Source organism: Dermochelys coriacea, chromosome 7 (genome assembly GCF_009764565.3).
Source record: "Dermochelys coriacea isolate rDerCor1 chromosome 7, rDerCor1.pri.v4, whole genome shotgun sequence".
Taxonomy (NCBI): Eukaryota; Metazoa; Chordata; order Testudines; family Dermochelyidae; genus Dermochelys; species Dermochelys coriacea.
This window is the reverse complement of record NC_050074.1, coordinates 13,406,596-13,433,331: the sequence shown is the minus strand read 5'-3', so window position 1 is coordinate 13,433,331 and position 26,736 is coordinate 13,406,596. Positions and strand designations below refer to the sequence as shown.

Below are 26,736 nucleotides of genomic sequence, written 5' to 3'. Positions count from 1 at the left end.
AACTGGAAAAATTGGCTGAAATCCAAACTCTTAGGAGGAAAATTTCAATGAAACCAAAAGAATTGTTTGAGGAAAAATGCTGATGAAACCAAAAAATATTTCATTTTTGTCAAAATTATTTTCAGGAAAAAAAAAATCAACCAGCTCTAATTTCCATGCATATTTCTATGCTGCTCTTCCAATGTCTCCCTCAGTTTAAATGCCTTTTTGACTCCCTTTTCCATGATGCCCACAAACACTAATCTGAGTCAAATGCCTTCTCCACTCTGACTGTTTTCTAAAAATAGGACAGTAATAAAATGGGAAGACAAGCATAGTCCTAATTTAACACCTGCTTATGCTTCTCTCAGGCTGTTGAGTACTGGATAATTTCTTGAGTTTCTTTGATTGCTTAGGTTCAAATGGAAACATTGAGTTGAGGTTTTATCTGCAAACTAAGAGCCTGACAGATGATTCAATACAGGGCAAAAAATAAAATGCAGGGAAAACCCGGTGTATCAAACTTCACTGCACATTTTCACTAATGAAATCCCACATGTGCCTCCCACTCCCGTGAAAATGATGACTATGCAGGAGAAAGTATATGTGCAGAGAGATGTACGAGAGGGCACTGCATTCGAGGGAAATTGGATTAGTCATCTCATCAGTGACAGTGGTGAAATTCAGGCTGAAACAGATAAAAGCATAATGAGAATAAAGAGAAGTAGGGTTCTATAGTATGCTGAGGGAAGAAATGCTCTCGGTAGGTGGACCACTTCAAATAAGAGGGAGAGAGAGTTTGACTGTAGAGATAAACTGAGCAATTAAAAGTATTCTCATCTAAAAAAGTAAATAACATAAAATAGATGCTTCCAAAAAGCCATGAGGGCATTTGGGAATTGAAATGCAAGGGCAGTAGGTCAAATAAATATGTGCTCAAAATCAGTTACAATGGAACATAAATGTCCATGAGTTGTGCCTTTGCTTTAAAGTACAGATCTTAGGGTGTACTCACCCATTCCATGAAAAGCCTGGTTCAGAAGGTAGGGAATGTACTTGTTTTACTTGCAATGGTTAGAAAAATCTTATCACGGATTGATATTCAGCATGTCTACTGTGTAGCACCATCAACAGCAATGTGACAAACTGCCATATTTTTAGGGAATGGCACAAAAATGATTGATGTGGTGATAGTACTCTGATTTAGCTATGCTGAGGGGACACAGTTTGCAAGGGAATAAAGCAGGGCAAAACTTCTGTCATTTTCTTTTTGAGTATTTGTGTCCATTTGGGGGGAGGGGGTATGGATCACAACGCATCTTCATAACTTCATAGATTCCAAGGCCAGAAGGGACTATTCTGATCAATCTTCTTGTACCAAATATTTTCCATGTGTCATTGTGTGTCAAATTGTGTCATTATCCTGAAAACTGCACCTGAATTGTAATCACAGGTTTCAGAGTAGCAGCCGTGTTAGTCTGTATTCACAAAAAGAAATGGATGCATCCGATGAAGTGAGCTGTAGCTCACGAAAGCTTATGCTCTAATAAATTTGTTAGTCTCTAAGGTGCCACAAGTACTCCTTTTCTGAATTGTAATGAAATTTCAGAGCTTTAGGACATTTTGGCTTACTGTGAAAATTCCACAAAACTATACATGTAAAAAGAATTTTTCCCCATTTTCTATATACTCGCTAATTTATATATGCAGTATTTAATCTTACATGTGTTAGCTCTAAAAACAACCTCTCCTATGTAATGCATCATCTGCCTCATATATATAATGACATGATTTATTGGCTAAAACTTGGCTCAATTGTACAGCACTTAAGACTCTGGGTCAGATTCTCAACTGGTGTAAATCCATGGAGCTATGCCGATTTACACTAGCTGAAGATCTGGCCCTTTACTGTTTACCTAGATCTCATCAATTTATTGTTAACTAGAGTTTCATAAACTCATTAACATCCTTTACCTAAGATGGTTGAGTGACCTCTTCCTTTAGCTTTGATTTGTGTTAATTCCCACGTGCTAGGTTTCACTTTCAGTGTCAGGTTAGAATGAACACAAACACTTGGTATGAAACTCAGTTAAAACTATTGTGTTTAACCCAATTTAGGGTTGACCCCAGGACAGCCATGATTTCAATGTAAACCATTAGTGAGTCTTTCAAAAACATTTTGAGTTTGTAACAAAAAACAGGGAAGAAGAATTGTCTTGAGGTTAGGGCAAAAGACTGAGAATCAGTAAATCTGGGTTCTGTTTCCCGTGCTGCCACAGATTTTCTGTCCTGTGTGACCTTAGGCAAGTCATTGAACCTTTCTGGCCCAAAGGACTATGTTAGTTTGAAATGGCGTGATATGAGATGTTGTTATTATATAAGTGTTGTTAACCAAAATTGTACAATGGAGCATGTTGTTGGCTGAAGACCAAAAGAACATATACTGTTGAATACACAGAGACACAGGGTACATCTATACTGCAAAAAAATTCCTGTGGCAGTGAGTCTCAGAGCCTTAATCTACAGATTCTGGCTTGCACGGTCCACAACAGCAATAAAAACAGCTATGTAGATGTTCCCACTTGGGCTGGAGCTCAGGCTGTGAAGTCTGGGGAGAGGGATGGATGTCAATGCTGAGCTCCAGCCCAAGGAGGAATATCTTCATGGCTATCTCAGAGCGATAGTGATCGCCCACGTCCGTAGCTCTGATACTCACTGTCTTGAGTGTTTTTCTGAAGTGTAGACATACCCCCAAAGGCTTGGATTTCTGGAAGGAAGCTCCACCTTCACTACATGTTCAGAACTTTAGGGGGATTGAATTTGAAAGAGTTGGCATCTGGCTGCAGAGGGGCAAGGGAGCAAGATCACAGAGGGAGTTAGGGAGCTAGACTGTGCTCAGGAAGAGAAGAACAGTTGGCCTCTTATAAAACTAGAGTTTCCATCTGGGAACGAGAAGTAGAAGGGCTACGGGACACTACTATTTGGTTTACTCTCGTTAAATAAAAGTTTAGTGGTTTTTGAGACCCAGAAGTTGGAAGTGTAATTGATCGGTGGTTCCCCGCTCCCCCCGCTCCCCAAGAGATCTGCAGTGCCCTTGAAATAGGATGAAGAACAGCAGCCAAGATCATCCAATATTCACAGAAAAGCATCCACAGAGGGAGATTAGAGGGGGGAAAGGGCTGAGCTAATGCCCCAAAAGACACTGTTATTAAACTGGTATGCCCAGGAAGAGCAGGTCATTACAACTGTAAAATAGAGATAATGGGTAAAAGTTTTCAAAAATGCCTAAGTGTTTTAGGACCCCGAGTCCCATTTTCAAAACTGACTTTGTCACATAGTATCCAATGTCTAATTGAAGAAAATAGTTTTTAAAGGTATTTAGGTACCTAAATAGTAGGCATTAGTAGGAGGATTGCCAGCAGATCGAGGGAAGTGATTATTCCCTTCTGTTCAGCACTGGTGAGGCCACACCTGGAGTATTGAATCCAGTTTTGGTCTCCCCACTACTGAAAGGATGTGGACAAATTAGAGAGAGTCCACTGAAGGACCACAAAAATGATCAGGGGGCTGGGGCACATGACTTACAAGAAGAGGCTGAGGGAACTGGGCTTGTTTAGTCTGCAGAAGAGAAGAGTGGGGGGGGGGGATTTGATAGCAGCCTTCAACTACCTGAAGGGGGGTTCCAAAGAGGATAGAGCTTTGCTATTCTCAGTGGTGGCAGATGACAGAGCAAGGAGCAATGGTCTCAAGTTGCAGTGGGGGAGGTCTAGGTTGTATATGAGGAAACACTCTTTCACTAGGACGGTGGTGAAGCACTGGAATGGGTTACTTAGGGAGGTGGTGGAATCTCCTTCCTTAGAGGTTTTTAAGGCCCAGCTTGACAAAGCCCTGTCTGGGATGATTTAGTTGGGGATTGGTCCTGCTTTGAGCAGGGGGTTGGACTAGATGACCTCCTGAGGTCTCTTCCAACCCTAATCTTCTATGATTCTAAAGATGCAGATAGGCACAGTCATGAGAGTTAGGCACCTCGATGCTTCTAAAAATCTTGCTAGGTACGTATTTGTCAGCACGCAAATACCTTACAAGTTTGGCTCTCAGTGACTGTCATTTTTGAAAATGGGACTTGGGCGTTCCCTATGTTTCCCTGTACCCTGCCTTTTATGTGGGAACACTAGGGCCCCTCCAGCCCCTTTTGATGTGGGGGCTGGCAGTTAACAGGTGTTAGGCATGCGCTGAGCACCCCTCCTGGATTGGGCCTCACTGGTGAGACAGGTGTTCCTAGTTTGACAGTTCTGCTTTGTGACTTCCAAGGCTTCAGTTTGAGCTAGGGCTCCAAGCAGGTTGTTAGATGTGGGGACGCATAAGTGCTTAGGTAGCTTTGCAAATGCAAGCCTTAGGTACATAGGTGAAATTTAGGTGCCTAAGGTACTTAGGCTCCTACCTGATTATGTGGTAGCTTTGAACATGTCAGTGGTCACTAAATGGTGGGCTTAGACACCTAAAGATGCAGATGGGACCAAAGGATCTTTAAGGATCTGGGCCTAGGCTTCTATATCACTTAGGCATTTTTGAATACTTACCTGGCTCACAAGAGTTTTCTGAGGATATATCTATTATTGTTTGTGAGAAGTTGAGATACTATGCCACAGAGATGAATGCAAACAAATAAACCAAAATGAACTTTGAAAACAGATGAGTTTCATATAGCTTCAGGTTTTATAATGAAAGATTCTCATTGCTTCTTTTATTAAAGGGAACATCCAGGAGTGATGATTAAGTACCTCATTGTTTGTCTTCAGCACTCTGCAAACAATTTTTTTAATACTACAGAAGTGATTTTAGTCCATAGATCTCACAGCACTTTTGTAAAGTTGAGGTATAATTACTTCTACTCTTCAAATGGGGCAGTGAAGCCAAGACAGGTGTAGTGACTTGGTCAAGGGCACATACGAAGTCAGTGGCAGAGTTGATAATAAAACCTGACCTCCAGACTCATTCCCTTTATGCTGTACCATACAGCTCTAGTCCACAATCAGCTTGATGTGATATTAAGAAGACTTACTATGGTTTGGGAAACTTTCTTCAAAACTTCCCCAAGAACTAAGGATCATCACAAACCTGACCAGTTTTCACAGTAGCAGCCATGTTAGCCTGTATTCGCAAAAAGAAAAGGAGTACTTGTGGCACCTTAGAGACTAACAAATTTATTAGAGCATAAGCTTTCGTGAGCTACAGCTCACTTCATCGGATGCATCCGATGAAGTGAGCTGTAGCTCACGAAAGCTTATGCTCTAATAAATTTGTTAGTCTCTAAGGTGCCACAAGTACTCCTTTTCTTTTTGCAAACCTGACCACTGTCCACTCCAAGAGCCAGGCCCATTACTTTGACCTTGCCTTCACTAATATAAACAAATAGCAAAAGGTATATTTAGTTAATAAAACAAACAAAGAAAACCCCTCCAAAAGCAAGCAAAGAAATAAAGAAACCAAAACAAGACACTTCACTACACATACTTTGCCTTTTGGGCAGAAGATAAGAGACATATGACAGATGTGTGTCATGTTCATTACTGGCCTACTGAAAGGCTCACCAATACTACAGTGAGCCGTGAAGTATAAAAGCTTTTACAGAACAGAATAGAAAACAAAACTGAAGAACACATATAGACCACTCTCCCAATTACAATATCACATACAATTTACACACTGTCAGCTTATGTTCTGGAAAGCCTGAGGGTTAAGTTGGCCAAAAAACCAAAGCACCTACTAATTAGAAGATGCCAAGTCATGATAGATAAGATCATTTGTCAGGCAAGTAAGAGTTCAGTGTCTCTCACTGGAAATTACTACATTTCCTCTGGCGAGCTAAATATTCTCAGTTGTAAATACACAAATGTTTACAGGGGAGAAAGATACAGGAAAAGCTCTCTTTTCATCTCTAATACATACAGCATAAAGCATAACAAATCTAATTATCAACAGCATTTAGAGTTTATATGTCAGATTCTGACCTCAGTCACAACAATGTAAATCTAGTATATCTTCAGTGGATTTACTCCAGCGTAAATTCATTATCAGTCCCATAACATTACTGTCAACAAATTCAGTTAAGGGCTAATGAGGATATTATAGAAATTTACCCCCACCCTCTTTAGTTTTTTCTTGGCAGTGCACCTACTGGTGTAAATTTCTCAATGAGCTGCATGAAAGCAAGTAATTGTCAATTGTTATTGGGTACAAGTCTTTAAAGTGGAAAGTTACTAGAGTATAAAAAAAAGTTGCATTCCATATTTTGTCTGTGTATGGATAAGCAGGTGATCTAGTCTTAGACATCAGTTCTTATATGACTTAATTTTTAACAGGTTTTACTGTTAATCTACAAAGTAATTTTCTAGACTGCATGAGGACAACCTCTATTAGATGGAGAATATGCTGCTATCTGGAGGGAAAGTCAATGTAGATGTCTGTAGATGTAATCAAATGCTATAAACAAGGAACTGTCCAAGACTATATAAGAAAGGCAAGGTGGGAGAGGTAATGTCTTTTACTGGACCAAGTTCTACTGGTGGAAGAGACAAGTTTTTGAGCTGCACGGAGCTCTTCTTCAGGTCTATTACGGGTAAAAAATGACATAGAAGTATCTGTGTTATGATTTTATAACATGTTTTTATGTTACTAGTGAATTTTCCCATAAAGTAATAGTTTGCGCCACTCCCCATTTTTAAGAAAATCCAACTGCAAATAGTATAACAATACACATAGGGTCAATGTGTAAAAAAGAAATCATACCTACAAAAATAGCATAGAACGATCCACAAATGACTTAGGATCTTTCTATCTGAGAGACTCTCTGGGACGTGCTGCTGCTGTTGAAACCAGTTGTTGGGGGGCACTCAAGCTGGACCTTCATTTGTATAAAAGTAAGGTGGGGCTACTGGCAGAGGGTAATCTGTGAGACAGAGCATCATCATCAAACATGTGTAGTCTATTGAGGACCATTGTGCCAGCCAAAGTGATCACAGTTAATGGTGTTGCACTAAGCGTCATATAGTAAAGTTCCCAGATGTGTCTCAATCCTGTGACTCCTCAAGTCTCTGGGGCAGCCCTTCACCTGACAGCAGGTTGAGTCAGGACATACATCCCTTCCTGCATCAATGGAGACTTTGAGAGCCTGGTGTGCTGGCATGTTTTTGTCCATTCTGGAGACGTGGCTGAAGAGCAGCCAACACTGCTTTTGAATATAATGAATGTTTGGAGGAAGGTCAGTTCTCTGAGAGATTGAGGTGAGCTGTAGCTCATGAAAGCTTATGCTCAAATAAATTTATTAGTCTCTAAGGTGCCACAAGTACTCCTTTTCTTTTTGAGAGATTATGACATTTTGCACAAAGTCAAACTGCTTTATGCTCAGGACTTGGCACTGACAGAGCATATGGAATGCCTCTAGCTGCTCCAGGTCTGCCTGCAAAATGATCCATGTTTCTGACCCATATAGTAATTCAGATTGTAGACAGGTTTGATAGATCCTGAACGAGATGTTTTTGCATTCATAAGTGAGACAGGAACTTCATGCAGATGGCAGTGAGACCTATTTGTTGAAGAACGTCTGGTTTGATGCACCCATTCAAATTCTACTTGCAACCTAGGTAGATGAACTTATCAACTCTCTCCATGATACTCGATCTGACCTGCACCAGGGGTTCTGGCGGCCCAGCTTCGAGCTTCTGTACCTTTGTCTTATGACCTGAGATGTTCCACATCATTCTTTAGAATGTTCTTTCCCTTCTTCCCCTCTCAGTTCAAAAGAGCCTGAATCTGTTGATCATTTGAACATCTTCAAAACCTACCTGTTTGATTAGGCATTGATGGAGGAGTAAGGCAGCTGTGGGTGGTATTTCTAACTGGTGAAATGGTGTGGTGAGGAGTGGCAATTTTAAGCATATTGATCTGCCGATTAGCAGTTAGATGAGGTATTGTTGGGTTGGGGAGGAATATGTATTGCAACTTTAGACTATTTTTGCTTTGTCATTCCAATGATATTGTGTTTTCCATTGTATATCAGGAGTGCCTTTTGATGTAGAGTGAGGTTCTGTTCATTTGATTTGTTTTTTAAGACAGAAATCCAATTAAAGAAACTAAAAAAGACCCAGAACTCAGCCTTTTTACATAGTTATGCCACTAACAAATGCACACTTGTATTGTTGTGTATGTACATATAATGCCAGGCATTATAATAAGCAGTTCTACAACATAATGTACTCATTTACAAAGACTACAGATTAGGCTCAGCATATTGATTCAAAAATATTTTCTTTATGGTGATACTTTTTATAACCAATGTCTATAAAACAATTGAACATAAACAGCACTTTATATTTTCAAAATGCTGCACAAAATGTTAACACAATATACAGAATTTACCAATGTCATATCAGTAAAAGCAAATATGCGGTTTTTCAGAGTTTTACCCAAATAAATAACCACACAATCAATACCAGTGTCAGAAATAATTTACACTAATGGCATCTTACAGATATACCTTTGTGTGGCCTCTGGTTGTTTAGGAGCAGAAGTAAATATTTATCAATTAAAAAATCATGCAAATTGGAGATGAAGACACTAGGTGGGGAAAATGCTGTCCCCAGCACACAGGCTGGATAAATGGTCTTTATTTTGGGGAAGATTCACAGCAGGCATGACAGAAAAAATTCCCAAGGGACAGAATTTCAGTGCAGCCACTCCACAACTGGTACTGCAGCCTCCTCAGGCATGGTTGCTCTGTGAGACAATCTTTGGTGGAGCCCCGTGGTAATCATTGCACCCTGACCTCACATGCCTCCCCATTCTTTCAAACACATGAAGATCTTACTAATATCAATGGGCTTCACCAGTTATGCTGAGTCCAGTAATCTCCATGACCCAAGTGGAAGGTGAATCTTTCATTGAATAAACAGCTTCATCCACTGGATTCTTTTCTCACCTATTCAAGGCAACACACACTATGGTATCACCCAGAGGGGACTCACTGGATTAAAAGAACTGGTTTATGTAAATAGAAATGAATGACTTCACCTAATTATAGCAAGTTGAAAAGCAAGAGCATGTATTTTTGAGTTCAATAGTATAACACATAGTCACTTAATTAAATAGCAGAAATGATTTAACAGACTAATACACTAATGCAGATTCAATTGCCACAACATATTAATAATAATGACAGTATAACAGAGATTCACTAACAATGATAAGTGTGCCTATTAGGGAATTAAATAATTGGACTGTAAGCAGGGAAGAACAATATAGCATATTTTCACATCGGACAAAGGGGCAAAATAAGGTATTAAGGTATTAAGTTATAACAAAAGCTATTTGTGTCAAAGTGGAATAGGATTGATACAAGAACAAAAACAACGTGACCATATAACAGTAAATGCATAGTGGTTAGTAACTAAGCACTGCAGTGGACCTTCCTGTGGTAAAATACACAGGAAGGAAATGAATTGTCCAGGCCACGAGTTTCCTCTTTATATTCCCCTCATAGCACCAGGGTTCATGGGCCTGGATGAAGCAGATTATGTAGCCCTCTTTTCAGGTAGAATCAGAAGATGAGCAAGAATGTATGGACTTCTGCACTAGTTTGAGAGTCCCCCTCAGGAATCAAGCTGCCATTGGTTTTATCCCCTGACAAAGCTGTAGAGTGTAAGGCACAGAGGGGAGCTTACCACTACTTAATGCTCATTTTAAAAGCAGTGTTGGCCCAAGCATACCCCTGTAATTTCCTGAGATTACCTCCTCCATTTTCTGATAAAGACTTCAGAAAAACTAAAGAAGAAAGATCGCCTCCAGGACTCCATCTCAGGTGTTGCATTGAACAGACTGGATAGAGCAACAGGATATTGGAACAATCAAAGGAGGATATGTAACTTAGTGTGAGTTTTATTGATCATATCTTCACTATTCAGATAGTCAATAAAACTCCAACTAAGCTATATGTCTTTCTTCCATTCAGATCTCCACACTCTCTTTAATGCAGCCCCCCTACACCTGGCTCTCCCCAGCAGTCCCAATCTAACATGATTCTGTTCTCAATATATAGATAAGGGTCTTGCTCTGAGTCATGGTTGGCTTCATGAACACACAGACCAAAAAGAAATGATTTTGGTGGCAATAGGGAGTCGGTGTTCCAGATAGTTGTTTAAAAATGCCCAGCTCCCCAAATAGATTTCCTCTCCAATCTACACATGATCATCTATGTCTGAATTTTACTTCATGTGTCCAAATTAAACTGTTAGCTCTTGAGGGCTTTCAGTATTCAGATAAATTCCAGCAGTAAACACAACAGTAACAATGAAAATAGTTTAAAAAATCCTTTTGTTATCAAGAAATTGAAGTTGAAAAAATAGCTTTCTTGAGTCCATAAACACAGTGACTGGGTTAGCCAGCATTTGCTAACAACCCTTCTTTTATAGATGTACTGTTAGATGCTAACAACCCTTCTTTTATAGATGTACTGGTAGATGCAAACATAAGGAATTCAAAGAAATGCTTGTGTTAATTTCTGCTTTACAAGAAACATGCAAATCCCAAACCAACTCAATATGTGTTAAATGAAAAGGAAGTAGCTAATCAATAACAACTAAAGAAATTTTATTTTCAAGCTTCTCCAAAAATTGAGAGTTTTTGTTTGTTAGTGTGTTTAATGACTCACTGAAAAGTAGTAGCTATTGTCCTTTTAGTTTTGGAAAGAGATATTGGGCCATATCCACAGCTGGTTTCAGTGAGCGTAGCTCTATTGTCTATGAAAATATACATCAGTTGAAGATTTGGTCTACAAGTTCTATTACTAGGTAAGCTAATCACTTTTAACATTTCAAGAAAAAAATGTTTTCAATTATCTGAGATTTATACATTTGAAAATCAACTCCCGAGAGTGCACATTAACTCATTTTTTCTTACTATCTATCATCACCATTGTTGTTGATTATTTGTATGATCATAGCATCTAGGAGTCTTGGTCTTGGACCAGGAACACATTGTGCCAGCAGAACAAAAAGATGGAACTTGCCCCAGAGAGCTTACAAATTAAATATATGAAACAAGAAACAGACAGACCAATAGGGGAGCAGTGGTCTTAGATTCTTTTCAGATCTCACATTACTTTTACACAAATGCAATATTACTGACCTAAGTAGAGTTTCTTTTCATTACAATAATGGACGAGATATCAGAAACAGACTCTGAATCTTTGACCATGCTTTGTTGGTATTGGCAGAATGTGGCTTATATACAACCCTATTAAGTTAGGGCTTGTCTACATGAGGGGGAAAACACAGTAGCTGTTGTGCCATAGCTACTCTGCACTCCTTGGGTGGACACTTTTACTATACATTAAGAGTGCCTTTCAATACATTAGTTTAATGCACTGTGGAAGTATATTATGCTAAATGGCCTGAAGGCACTCTTAGCCCTGGTCTACACTACAAGTTTAGGTCAAATTTAGCACCGTTAGATTGATTTAACCCTGCACCCATCCACATGATAAAGCCATTTTTGTCAACTTAAAGGGCTCTTAAAATCAATTTCTGTACTCCTCCCTGACGAGGGGATTAGCAATGAAATTGACATCGCCAGGTCAAATTTGGGGTACTGTGGACGCAATTCGACTGTATTGGCCTCTGGGAGCTATCCCAGAGTGCTCCATTGTGACCTCACTGGACAGCACTTTCAACTCAGATGCACTGGCCAGGTACACAGGAAAAGCACTGGGAACTTTTGAATTTCATTTCCTGTTTGGCAGCGTGGCGAGCTCATCAGCAGAGGTGACCATTCAGAGCTCATCAGCACAGGTGACCATGCAGTCCCAGAATCGCAAAAGAGCTCCAGCATGGACTGAATGGGAGGTAACTGAATCTGATCACTGTATGGGGAGATGAATCCATGCTATCAGAACTCCGTTCCAAAAGACGAAATGACAAAATATTTGAAAAAATCTCCAAGGGCATGATGGACAGAGGCTATAACAGGGACACGCAGCAGTGCCATGTGAAAATTAAGGAGCACAGGAAAGCCTACCAAAAACCAAGGAGGCAAACATGCCTCAGACATGCCGCTCCTATGATGAGCTGCATGGAATTCTAGGGATTGCCCCTACCACTATCCCAACCCTGTCCATGGATACCTGCAAGAGGGGAGTCTCACACAACAGGGATGAGGATTTTGGGGAGGAGGAAGATAATGAGGAGAAGGAGGATGAGGATAGTGCACAACAGGCAAGCGGAGAAACTGTTCTCCCCAACAGCCAGTAACTGTTCATCACCCTGGAGCCAATACCTTCCCAACCCTCCCAAGGCCGGCTCCTGGAACATGAAGCCAGAGAAGGAACCTCAGGTGAGTGTACCTTTGTAAATATAATGCATGGTTTAAAAGCAAGTGTGTTTAATGATTAATATTCCCTGAAAACTTGGGATGCATTTGCGGCCAGTACAGCTATTGGACAAGTCTGTTAACATGTCTGGGGATGGAGCGGAAATCCTCCAGGGACATTATTAAGGGGATATTCAGAGGTGGCCAATCCTGCTGGGCAGTTTGCCTGTGGCTGAAAAGAAATCATTCCCACTTTTAGCCATGCGGTGGCGGGGGTGGGAGGTGTTCACGCTGAGCTGTTCATGTTTGGCTGGCAGGGATCTTCCCTGCTACTAGTCATGCGGTGGGAGGAGGGGTGAAGTGATCATCCCAGAGAATTGGGTGGTGATGGAGGGGTTAGTTGGGTTTGTGCTGCACGTTAACCCGAAAACTGCAACCCCTCCTTCTAAATGGCCAACCCCATGGGTGCTTGGTATGGGAAAGGAGGGCGCTGCTGTTTGAAACCATTCCTACGTGTTATGAAGGTTGAAGAAGCCAAAAGACACTGGCTTACTATGGCTACCTACAAGTCAAATTCTGTATCCTGGCCCTGTGTGTGTGATCTCCAACACCAAACTGGTAGGCCCTTAATATAAGAGGCAAAATGCGACCTTGTACCAAAAGCACACTTGCAATATAATGGTAACAGCTTGGTTCACTGTGAAAGAGTCTACCCATTGTTCTCTAGAATGTGTCTCTTTAAATACTATTCTCCCTTTTTTTTTGTCCTGTAGCTGCAAATGTTTCAACACTCCCCCATCATCTCAGTCCCAGAGGCTAGTGCAGATAAGAAGGCAAAAAATCCGTACTCACAATGAAATGTTCTCGGAGCTCATACAGTCCTCCTGCACTGAAAATGTTCAGCATAATGTGTGGAGGCAAACAATGGCAGAGTCCATGAAAGCAGAAAATGAATGCGAGGACAGGAGGGATGAGCAAGATAAGAGGTTGCGGGAGCAAGAGGAGAGGTGGCAGTAGAGTGATGAGAGGAGGCAGGATGCAATGCTGAGGCTACTGGGGGATCAAACTGATATGCTCTGGAGTCTGGTGGAGCTGCAGGAAAGGCAGCAGGAGCACAGACACCACTGCAGCCCCTATGTAACTGCTCACCCTCCTCTCCAAGTTCCATAGCATCCTCATCCAGATGCCCAAGAACGCAGTGTGGCGGGGCCTCTGGGCACCCAACCATTCCACCCCAGAGGATTGCCCAAGCAACAGAAGGCTGGCATTCAATAAGTTTTGAAGTGCAGTGTGACCTGTCCTCCCCTCCTCCCCCATCCCACCTGGTGCTTCCCTCCTCCCTCACCCCTCCCAGGCTACCTTGGCAGTTATCTCCCCAATTTGTGTGATGAATTAATAAAGAATGCATGATTTTGAAACAACAATGACTTTGTTGCCTCTGCAAGTGGTGATCGAAGGGGGGAGGGCGGTTGGCTTATAGGGAAGTAGAGTGAAGCAAGGGAGCAGGTTTTCATCGAGGAGAAACAAACAGAACTGTCACACCATAACCAGCCCAGTTGTGAAATTGGTTTTCAAAGCTTCTCTGATGCACACTGTGCCTCCTGTGCTCTTCTAACTGCCCTGGTGTTTGGCTGCGCATAACCAGCGGCCAGGTGATTTGCCTCAACCTCCCACCCTACCATAAATGTCCTTCCCCCTTACTCTCACAGATATTGTGGAGCACACAGCAAGCAGTAATAACAATGGGAATATTGGTTTTGCTGAGGTCTAACTGAGTCAGTAAACTGCACCAGCGTGCTTTTAAATGTCCAAATGCACATTCTACTATCATTCTGCACTTGCTCAGCCTTATAGTTGAATAGCTCCTTACTACTGTCCCGGGTGCCCGTGAATGGCTTCATGAGCCATGGCATTAAGGGATAGGCTGAGTCCCCAAGGATAACTATAGGCATTTCAACATCGCCAACAGTTATTTTCCAGTCCGGGAAGTAGGACCCTTCCTGCAGCTGTTCAAACAGACCAGAGTTCCTGAAGATGCGAGCATCATGTACCTTTCCCAGCCATCCCATGTTAATGTTGGTGAAATGTCCCTTGTGATCCACCAGTGCTTGCAGCACCATTGAGAAATTCCCCTTGTGGTTTACGTACTGGCTGACCAGGTGGTCCGGTCCCAATATAGGAATATGCATTCCGTCTATCGCCCCACCATAGTCAGGGAATCCCATTGCAGCAAAGCTATCCACTATGACCTGCACACTTCCCAGAGTCACTACCTTTGACCGCAACAGCTCAGTGATTGCATTGGCTACTTGGATCACAGCAGTCCCCACAGTAAGATTTGCTCACTCCAAATTGATTCCCGACTAACCAATAGTTGTCTGGTGTTGCAAGCTTCCAGAGGGCTATTGCCACTCTGCTTGTGAACTGTGAGGGCTACTCTCATCTTGGTATTCTTGCGATTCAGGACAGGGGAAAGCAAGTCACAAAGTTCCATGAAAGTGCCCTTATGCATGCGAAAGTTTCCCAGCCACTGGGAATCATCCAAAACCTGCAACACTATGTGGTTCCACCAGTTTGTGCTTGTTTCCTGGCCCAGAATCAGCATTCCATGGCATAACCCTGCCCCATTGCCACCAGGATGTACAAATGTCTCAATGTCCAACTTTGAGAGAAGTCTGTGTCCATGTCCTCATCACTCTGCCGTCGCCTCCTCACCTGCTTTTGCAGGTTCTGGTTCTGCACATACTGCAGGATAATGCGCGAGGCGTTTACAATGCTCATAACTGCTGCGGTGATCTGAGGGGGCTCCATGCTTGCCGTGGTATGGCGTCTGCAGGAGAGCAGAGTTGCAGCAGAAGCGGCATGCTGATGACGGATGCTGAAGAATAGATATTTATAGAGAACGACCAGAGGACCTGCGAGGTGAATTCAGGAGAGCAGAGTTGCAGCAGAAGCAGTGGAGGATGACAGCACCGCGTACATTTCCCGAGGAAGAACACATGTAACCAAGAGACCATGACAGACAACATGGAGAAATTCGCTATTGAGACAATAACAGCAGAGCAGAATTGCAGCGGAAATGGTGGATGTCAACGGTTAGCAGTCCTACTGCACCGTCTGCTGAAAGCAGTATGGAGTCCATATGGAAAAAAGCGTGAAATGATTGTCTGCCGTTGCTTTCTGGGAGGGAGGAGCGACTGACAACTTGTAACCAAACCCACCTGTGACAATATTTTTGCCCCATAAGGCATTGGGAACTTTACCCAGAATTCCAATGGGTGGCAGAGACTGGCTGTAGCTCACGAAAGCTTATGCTCTAATAAATTTGTTAGTCTCTAAGGTGCCACCGGTACTCCTTTTCTTTTTGGGGAAACTGTGGGATAGCTACCCACAGTTCACTGCTCCATAAGTCGATGCTAGCCACGGTAGTGAGAATGCACTCCGCCAACTTAATGTGTTTAGTGTGGACATACGTAACTGACTGTCTAAAATTGATTTCTAAAAATCGACTTCTATAATAGCAACCTAATTTTGTAGTGTAGACATACCCTGCATGCATTAGTGTGCCATAAGAGCGTCTACACAGGGAATTAGTGCAGAGTAGCTAGTGCACTTTAAATTCACACACTAGCTCACTGTGGACTAAGTTCTCTATGTAGACAAGCCCTTAGATATAGTCTGGAACTAATAATGTGACTCCCGAACTCCTCTAGACTTTGGTGGGTGATAAGAGGAGAGGTTGAATCTGAAACTCATTCTCAATCCATATTTATAGCTGAGTCTTCATTTTTGGAATTTGCTGAACAGAAATCCAAATCTGAACAGCAGCCCAAACTCTGGAGGGATTCAAAATCCAGCTCTGAATTTTGCATCTGGGAACTAGTTCTCATTTTGGAAAATTACAAAGCCAAAGACTCAATCAGATAAGACAAAGGGAAGGGAAGGATTATCCACAGTCAATGAGTAAGGCTTGAAAGTCAGACCAGGATATATTTAGGTGAGATGCTAGAAACTGTTTCTTAATAGTTAGGTGAACTGAAAAATTGAAAGACCGAACTGGTGAGGTGGCTGCAGTCTTATCTTTAGAGGAGTTTACATATAAATAAAGTGAATCAAGACCATTAGATCAGAGAAAAATCCTAGGTGGTACAGTAGACTGGACAAGGTGACTTCACAGTCTTTCCATCATTCTGTGGTTATAGGAAATTAGAACAAATTTACATTTGAAAACAGTGGTTGGGTCTGATTTATTCACCCTTATTACCTACACATTTTCACATTACCTTCTCAGATTTGATTTTTTAACATTTATTTTACCACTTTAAGCAATAGAAAAATGCTCAAAAATATTTTAAATCCTTAATCAACTACAATTCTCTGCTTCTTGGCAGAGATAATGAAGTGCAATTGAATTTTCTTTGAACCTGCTACATACCAAAATGAAAACACTAAATTATTTCTAAAGTACCAAAAGAATGTTATTTTCTAGAATTAAGCCTCATAGGCAAAGATAAAATTACTTGATTTAAAATAAAAAACCACCATACAAAAATTGACTAGAGAGAATATATCATATAACAAAGTAACACATTGAAGAGATTATGAAATAATTATTTAAAGCACTAGGTGGTAGGATTTTCAGGCTATACATTTGGAGTTATATACTGGCCATATATAGTAACCTCCAGCCGAACAGATACCTCAAGTAATGATTTCTGTGCATTCTAGTAAGCATCACTTAACATTAAAAACTGTAAATAAAATCTTCCTGACACGTAAATCAATGCAACCTAAAATCTGAAAGTGAATTAACCCTCAAAGAAGCATCTGTGCTCTAACCTCTTTTGCACCGTATATTTGTGCACTACAGGGATTCACAATAGAGTCAATGTTTTTTTTGGAAATGAACTGTGAGCAAAGATTATTCACAATACTGATTGTAATATTCTTACATGATTTTAAAGGACTTCTTGTTCCTTGTGTTTAACAGGTCAGTTTGATGTACCATATTGTGTTTGGGATAAGTGAAGACACCATATTTCATTGTTCTAGTTGTCTTTTTTTTTATTTAAAAAGTAACGTTGAAATAAACCTCTGCAATTTCAAAATTGAATATATGGGATTTTCAAAAGTGTTCAGCATCAGTCAAATTCTCCTCCCCTTGAAGTTAATGGTAAAACTTCCATTGAATTCCCTGGAACACAAGATAGGTCAGCGCTGATTGGTTTTGAAAACCTTAACCAATGAGCCTCTGTTGAAATGGATTGTCAATAAAACATCATTTTTATTGGTCAGTCTACTTCTATGTCCCTTGTCACAATAGTATCTGAGCCTGGGCTAGGGTGTGCCCTGGGGAAGGAAGCCAGTGACAAGCTTGATTTCCTGTGTTTTGTGTCCCCATAATAACCTCACACCACAGTTCTTCTACAGAGACAGAGGAAAACAAACAGCATTTTAGCATTAGCTATCACTCCTAAGAGTAAGGAGTGTGGGTCAAATTTTGTGCAAACCCCATCCGAGTGTTATTGAGAGCAAAGCGTTCCCTGTATTTAATAATGGCTCATTCTCTATGTAAGACTACTTTTAGGCATTACATGGAAAACCTGTGTGATAGGTACCTCCCTTGAGTGATTTCTGCAAAGCTGGCAGTCACCAACAAATTTACATTAACAGCCTTAAGGGTACAATCTGTTAGGAATGGTTATTTTTAATTCCCTATCTGCTATGCACCACAGAGAGGATTTATTCTGCCAGCTAGTACTTCTACTGCTCTACCACTTTGTGGACAACAGTATTTTTCTGGTCAATGGAAATAAGACTTAGACTCTTGTTTATGTTTGAATGCACGTGCTGCTGTTCACTGAGGGACAAACTGTGGCTAGCACTTGCGTGGGAGCCTTCTCCCTCCCTTGTATTGCCCACCTCAAGGTTGGCCACAACAGTAATCTTTGCACTGCAGGGAAAGATCCCTCTGGGTATTCTTGAAGAGGAGGAGGAAGGTGCATTGCCTCATCTCTCCCACTCTACACCAGTCTTCGTTGTGTGCTCCAAGCATTGGGAAAAGAGGCTGCACCATCTTATGAAATACCTCCAAGTTACAGGCACCTCAACTGGTGTCAGAATGTAGACTGACATCCCATCATACACCGAAAGGTGGAGAAAAAGGCCCTCCTTTAAATATTACCAACTAACCCATCTTCTATGGCTTTGAACTCATTTTCAGAAAACTCTCATGGTCAGTATTTCCCCAGGTCATGAGAACCTACATCTCTTCAGAGAGATGCCTGATCATCAGAACTCTGACTCCTCGGTGGCCCTCCAAGTGTCATTGTGTGTTCAGATAGGCCTCTACATTTCTGGACAGGACAAGATGTCACTTGTCTTAATATATGGTCTGTTGTTCCATTCCTAAAGGTGCTGTTATGGTAAAAATAAAACTATAAGAGACTGTGGGCAGAGCCTGGGGTGTAATGTCTTCCATATTCATCATGCTACAACCTAAAAAAAATTGGGGCATTTTACGTTAGGAAATTTATCTCCCAGCTTAAACAGTTTCAAAATCCAGCCACAGAAGACATAACTACATCTCCCACTGAATGTGAAAGGAAGGTCTAGCCAGTCTTGGTCTTCAGTATATATATGATGTGTGTGATTAATTTTGGATGTTTAGGCACATCCCAACTCACAATCTCCTTTCTTTCTTTCTTTTTACACCCTGACAAAGTGAGTCCATGTGTCAACAGGGCACAGGCCAGCTGCAGAAGCAGTAACTATCTTAGAAAGCGACTGCAATTTCTTCCTTGAAGACCAGCAGCTGCAAGAAATCTGGTAGGGGAGAACTCATGTCCCAGAGTCTTGGGGAAAGGTAAGGGTGAAGGGTTCTTGGTGGAGAGGGGAGAGCAAAAAAGCAACTTTAAATCCAGAAACAATAGGTGGCAATAAAGATGTTGACTTTCTGAGTTCCCCGGGGGCACTCGACCGCTATTCATCTGCAGGCCTCCACTTCACCCCTTCCCCAAGCCCCCCACCCCTGCCCCTGCTTCTCCCCTCCCGCCCAACACCCCCTGCTCACTGCTGAATAGCCGATCATGGTGGGCGGAAGGCGGTGGGGGAAGCAGGAGGAGCTGATCCACAGGGTTGCCAGTGGATGATGAGCACCCACTACTTTTTTTTCTGTGGGGGTTCCAGCCCCGGAGCACCCACGGAATCGGCACCTATGGGTGTCGACCTTAGTGGCAAAGGTAACCCTCCCCACCCCACGCTTATTCCCAAATGGCAGAGAACTCAAAGGGGAGTTTGGGAATGAAACAGCAGACTGGCTACTGTGAAAACCAGACTAGAGCGTACAGTTCCCCTCTCCTTTCACTGCTCAACAGGCAGTCCCTGGCAGGTCTGTTTCTACTTCCCATCTAACATCATTTTGAGCTGCTTTTGGGAGGAAGTGAAGAACACATGGGACTTCTGTATCCCCTCCCTCAAGACGCAGTCTCAGAGTAGAGTTATTTCCCCCCCTGCCCGCAGCCTAATGTGGGAGGGAGAAAAGGGATGGGAGAGTCGCTGAGCTGCTTTCAATATTTTTTATTTTATATTAATAATATCATTGTTACTTGTATTTCAGTGGTGCCCAGTAGCCCCAGCAGGGGTTGGGGCCCCAATGTATTAGGCACCCCCCCACACACACACACGGAGTTTCTACTTCACTGAGCTTAGAAGGTAAAGAGAAAAGACAGAAAAAAGGTGGGAACAGAGAAGTATTATTGTCCCTATTTATAAATGGGGAACTGAAGCACAGGGAGATTAAGTGACTTGTCCAAGATCACATGGGAAGTCTGTGGCAGAACTGGGAACTGAACCTGATTCTGAGCCTCGGCATAGTGCCTAACCCACAAGCTCATCCTTCCTCTAATTTCTGAGATGACTTGTCATTATCCTTGGAAGTGACAGAGCAGATAGGGTAAAGACCGAGAGATGGTGAGAAGAAAGAATGCTTCTTCTTCACAAATAGAATGTCCACTTCTCTATTATGATCAGCTTTTTAATATTCTATCCAAGTCCTTATTCCTGAAGTTGGATTTTCTCCCTCAACATATTAATACCAAGTGATATTTGCATTTCAGCAAGAATGGGAAGAGACAGCCACTAGGCATCCTTATAACAAATATACAGAATTAAAAATAATGATCTCTGAGTTTATCTTCATCCTCCTCCTTGCCTCTGGTGCTATGTGGAGATCTGATTATCTCATTGAAATAGCAATGGGTTATTAAAGAAGAAGAAGGAGCAGAAGAAGAAGAAAAGAAAAGCCCAATCTGTTCCTTCACTGTGCCACTGTGCATGCACACATTATTGTTACTATTTTATTGCTGTAGTCTGTGGCAAAAAAAACCTTGTTGAGCCACATAAACATACTCTGCGGAAAATGAGAAATAGAAGGAATATTTGTTGCTGCATATAAGATCTGTGGTTCTCAGGAATATATATATATATGTCTTGCATGCAGTTAATTTAATTAAGATATTATTTGTAGACTTATTGGTTCCGATAATTAACTCCACTTATACCAATTCCACACCAGTGTAACTCCATGCTTTTAAGAAATCAAAGAAGTTTTGTCCTTTTACAGTGGGATTGATTATGGCCACTATGCAGACTTCAGGCCAGATCCTCAGCTGGTATAAGTCCGCATTGAAGTCAATGGAGCTATGTCGATTTATACTAGCTGAGAATATGAACATTCATATACTTGGTCAAATTGGTTCTACTCTCATTTAAGTCAATGGTAATTTTGCCATTCATATAAATTGCAGTAGGATCAAGCCAAGATTGCTGTATTATGTACCTGATTTACTAATAACACGATTATATAAGACTTTTTTGAATGCTATCTTTCTTGGACATAATATTTCTATTGTTTTCAAGTCTTTCATCTATATTTTAATAGTCTTCACAAAACTGAATATTCCAGTGTAACAGTACACTTTTTGGATCCCTTAACTCAAAAATGTCTGGCATACTGAGCTCCTTGTAAAAGACAATGTTTGCACAAGAATATGAAAATAAGTTTACATAATTACAAAATCATACACACCTTTTAAAAATAAATATTGATAAACACTAGGAAAGGGAACAGTTAGAACATAAATCAATCATGCAGGATAATAAACATCTTGGAATACTAATAAAATGAGTATATCCACTGATGCAGATTGAGAACTGAGTGTATAATGATGTAAAAAGAAAAGGAGTACTTGTGGCACCTTAGAGACTAACAAATTTATTTGAGCATAAGCTTTCGTGAGCTACAGCTCACTTCATCGGAGTGAAGCTTATGCTCAAATAAATTTGTTAGTCTTTAAGGTGCCACAAGTACTCCTTTTCTTTTTGCAAATACAGACTAACAGGGCTGCTACTCTGAAACCTATAATGATGTAAAAAGAAAAGGAGTACTTGTGGCACCTTAGAGACTAACAAATTTATTAGAGCATAAGCTTTTGTGAGCTACAGCTCACTTCATCGGATGCATTATATATATATATATATATATATATATATATATATATATATATATATATATATATAATATTATATATAATGATGTAGTGATGTCTTTGTGAGTCTCCAGGCAACCTGAATCAATAGCTTTGATAGGTGTGAAATGTCCCCATTCATCTCAAATGGGTGAAGATTTTGAAGCCTAATGATGATGATTTAAATGTCAGCACTGTTAGCTACTTCACTGTTGACAAAAGAAGGCAAGGAAGAAGAGGGACAATGCTATAATAAAACTCTGTAAATCTGGTGTGAGTGGCATCTCAAGTAGGTGGGGCTTGTGTGATCCAGGGACTTCTTGATGCCAGCCGGCATAGGGGCGCATAGGACTTTACAGGGATCCCCTTGGTTGGATATAAGCATAATAATTCACTAAAAGGTGGCATGTGAAACTTCTACCGAGAGGAAGTAGCCCATTTTTCATGATAATATTGCTAAATGTGAGGATGGATAGTATTTAAGGAGTTATGTGTCTATACTGAAAATTATGTTCTTAAGGCAGGTAACTAGGAGGTGACATGTATGAGATAGGCTCCTTTCAGGCTGTGGGTAAGAGACTTTTATCCCTCTGTCTGGCCATTGTGTATTGTGTGCTTATTTGAATACTGAGCCAGATGCTGATTAAGAAAAATCTACAAGAAAGGAGTATACAGGGAAAAAAACAATTAGCACGGGGTGTCCTGCTTATGAAGGATAATGCACTGTTCTGGTATGTCTGGGGGTGCAAAGAGACACCACAGGTCTTTCAGTAAGGACGCAAGCTGACAGTGTGACTTGTCTCATGAATACAAGATCACAACGAAGCTTGGCTGAAAAACGTTAGAAGGACTATGGGCAAGCAGTGCTGTATAAGACATGACAGTATCTAGGTAAGTAAGTCTGGGTTCTAGAATGTGTGCTATGGTTTTATTTTATGTGTAAAGATTTTTTTCCAATACTTCGACTTCCTATCGCTCGAATCTCCATACTTTATTTAAAAGATTTTACTTGTTTTCACTATAAACATATTGAAGTACTGTGTGCCAAACAGAGTGGCAATCTGAGAAGAAAATAGTAAGCCATGTGTCCTGCTTCTTTGGACGCAGAGAAACTATGAATGAAGGTCTAGGTAGAACAGGGGCTTCACACTCCGGGGAGTCATTTGATGGGCTCAGGGGTTGAAGTGTGCCTATTGCTAATCTAGAGAGAGAGAGAGAGAGAGAGAGAGAGAGCAGGCATAGTGTGGAGTGCTTGCGTTGCCTGTGACTAGTGGAGTTTGAGGAGCTGACCCCTGGAAGGCACAGCCAAGACTTCTTCATGCTAAGGGCAGGTGTAGCCCAATGCCTCATAACCCTGGGTATGCCCAGGAACAGTCACAGCTTGATTTGTGGGCATAGCTTTGGAGAGGATCAGTACATTTGTTTGCCCCCTCATCTGATCCCTGACTGGAACTGAGCTTCCAGAGCTCATGAAGGAGAGGGAAGGCAGTGTTCACACAGCATATACTTAGGGTCTTCGTGCATTCCAAGGTGTTTTGAATATAGGGATAGGCTGAGGACAAGGGCAGGGATGATGGGTCTGTGAGTACGCAGGCTGTGCAACAGGCAGAGGACTTGGTCCAGAATTAAAGCAGAGATAATAACAATGTAATTATTTTAATCGATATACTGGAATCCAGGTTGCCAAGGAAACAAACAGTCTCTTAAAATGTTTAATACCTGGCTATTTGTCATTGACACAGCTGCTGTTAAGCATTCATCTAATGACAAGATCTATATTACTGAAATACTAAAATTCTAGATTATACCTAGAGTCTATTTGATCAAATATGACCTGGTTTCATTTTAATTTTATTTTAAAATGCTACCTCAGGCTGCATACTACATTATCTTCTGTTCATTCTTCAGGTCAAATATAGCTGCTGATTCATGCATGATATAATTAATTTAAGCATCATTTGAGGTTGCTATAATTAATATAATTACATCATAAATATTTGACAAATAGACCAATTGCTTTAAAACCTTTAAAAGTCAATGCAAATTTAGGGGTTGACTTTGTAGGGAAAAAGATTGGGCCCTTAAGGCAGACAATCCAAATAAACTGCAGAAAAGAAGATGCAAATTATTTGGTTAATGGACCAAAAACATCAGAAATAGGCATGCTAATTTTCACATTTTGAGATGCACATTGAGTGAAAACTTCAGTTAACAGACAATCCTCTGAAACTTGGAAGATAGTCACACATTTCTCATGATATATATCTTTCTATTTTTCCTTTTTGAATGGCACAGCTTAGAAGTATGTTGATGCCCAATATCTTGCTTTCTTGTAGCACTTCAAACATTTTTTTTTTTTTTCTGGTTCAAAGTCAGCAGCGTATAATGCTTAACAATAAAGGATTTCCTAAAGAAAAGCTGCTTACTCACTGGTTCATGAGAATAAGTACTGTTAGTCTTGGTAATTGCCTCTCTTTTAAAAAAAAGGAATTATGATGCTGACATATTTATCAATCACAAATAGTAATAATGAACCATTTTACCTGTGTTGCAGCTCAGGAGTGGCAGCAGAATTACTAGTTTCCATAGCAACATCATCTCCACTTTCCAAGGTCAACAATCCCTCCCATCCAATCAGCAGAGAATAAAATATATCTTCCTGGAACTGTCTTTATATTCTGTTAAAAAAAAAACAAGTAAGACATGTTGAATCGTTAAAATGTAAATATAAACCAAATACACAGAGCCAGGACTTCCCTCATGGTGTTGCCACTTCCAGCTGCCCTGTGGGACAGCCTGCCTTCAAATGCAGCATAACTCGTGCAGGGAAGTAAAGGTGATTTTCAGATGCCATAGATCTGAAATATAGGCTTCTTCTAATGCCATTCCTCCTCCCAGCTATAGCAGGAAGAAGAGTATGGCCAGACGAAAGGGGTCATGGCTAGGATTCCCGAGTGGCATGGTAATCCTCAACAGCAGTTTCTGTCCCTAGAGGCCATTTGCTGCTGCTATATGTTAGGAAAGACCTCAGGCACAGAAGCATGATCCTCATGTTTATGCATGTATGGTCTCACTCATATAGCAAGAGGTTCTATGAACAGATCCCTACAGATTCTTTCTGCCACTTAATAGCTGAAAATCAGCCCTGGGGAAACAGCTCATGCAAGTCCTGTGTGTACCTTATGTTCCATTAAGCTCTCAAAATGTCACTCTAGAGGGACTTAAATAGGACATAGGCCTTTCATGGACCCTTAGCACAGGAATACATTTCCCCAGCTAAGAAGTCGGAAGAATCTCTATAGTTCTATTCAGAGAGCCATTAGCTGGATGGGGGACAGTACGTGTGCATAAATAGGCTAAATCACACCCCCAAATGCTGCCTACTCTGTAATTCTCCTAGATGGTTTTTGTCTTGGAATTGGCTGGAATACAAATGGAGTTCCTACAATCCATGCAACTTCTGCTGTCATGTACATATGCATAGCAAAAGTCAGAATTTGGCCTGTCATAAATATAAAGGGAAAGGTAACCACCTTTCTGTATTCAGTGCTATAAAATCCCTCCTGCCCAGAGGCAACATCCTATTACATGTAAAGGGTTAAGAAGCTCAGCTAACCTGGCTGGCACCTGACCCAAAGGACCAATAAGGGGACAAGATACTTTCAAATCTTGGGCGGGGTGGGGGGGAAGAAAGGCTTTTGTTTGTACTCTTTGTTTACGTGGTTGTTCTCTCTTGGGACTGAGAGAGGCCAGACAGAAATCCATCTTCTCCAACCCAACCTAATCCAAGTCTCCAGTATTGCAACCAGTATAGGTAAACCAGGCAAGGCAGATTAGTTTATCTTTTGTTTTATGTGAATTTTCCCTGTGTTAAAAGAGAGGTTTATTCCTGTTTTCTGTAACTTTAAGGTTTTCCCCGGAGGGGGATCATCTGTGTTTTGAATCTGAATACCCTCTAAAGTATTTTCCATCCTGATTTTATAGAGATGATTTTTACCTTTCTTTTTTTTTAAATAAAATCCTTCTTTTAAGAACCTGACTGATTTTTCCATTGTTCCAAGATCCAGGGGTTTGGGTCTTTGATGATTTTGTAACCAATTGGTTTGGATATTATTCTCAAGCCTCCCCAGGAAAGGGTGTGTGTAGGGTTTGGGGGGATATTTGAAGGGAAGATGTCTCCAAGTGGTGTCTTTCCGTGTTCTTTGTTTAAAATGCTTGGTGGTGGCAGCATACTGTTCAAGGACAAGGCAAAGTTTGTACCTTGGGGTAGTTTTTAACTTAAGCTGGTAATAATAAGCTTAGGGGGTCTTTCATGCGGGTCCCCACATCCGTACCCTAGAGTTCAGAGTGGGGAAGGAACCCTGACATGGCCCATATTCCAAATGCATATAGCCCCATTGTCCCACTGCAATAAATAAATGATACACTGAAATTAGGAGTTTTTCAGTTTGAGAATCCGGTGTATGTTCTTTAATATAAAACATTTTAATTTATAAAGGGAATGGATAAAAGTTAATAAATCAGATTAGAATTCTGAAAACAAGTGTTTATATTTGTGTGGATTTTCAAATTACAGATTACTAGACTCTTTAATTCTTCACTTTCTCATACTAGCAATAGGATTTCATAGAAGCTCAGTTCTGTGATCTCCTTTAAATACGTTAAATCAGATGTATTAGTCACCAAAAAAACAAAACAACCCCCCCCCAAACCTTGATAAATGTTGTAGTATTCCACATTATTCCACATGCTAAATACACTCCAGGGAAGGAAATGCCACAAATACCACCTTAATGTTAATTTTACTAGCAAATGGTGATTGCCAGTTTTAATGAGGACACTGTGGTTTTAATGAGGACCTTCTTGGTTA

At 40.9% G+C, this 26,736-nt stretch overlaps 1 protein-coding gene across 5 annotated transcripts in view; it reads right to left on the bottom strand.

Moving 5' to 3' along the window:
- CNTN6 (contactin 6) overlaps positions 1-26,736 on the bottom strand; it is a 223,589-nt gene that overhangs the window by 156,454 nt on the left and 40,399 nt on the right. For all 5 annotated transcript variants that reach the window (XM_043518977.1, XM_043518978.1, XM_038411465.2 and 2 more), the window contains exon 2: positions 24,410-24,544. In XM_043518977.1, the coding sequence (XP_043374912.1) occupies positions 24,410-24,464 (55 nt within the window). In that variant the 5' untranslated portion in view covers positions 24,465-24,544. The remainder of the gene's footprint in view (positions 1-24,409; positions 24,545-26,736) is intronic.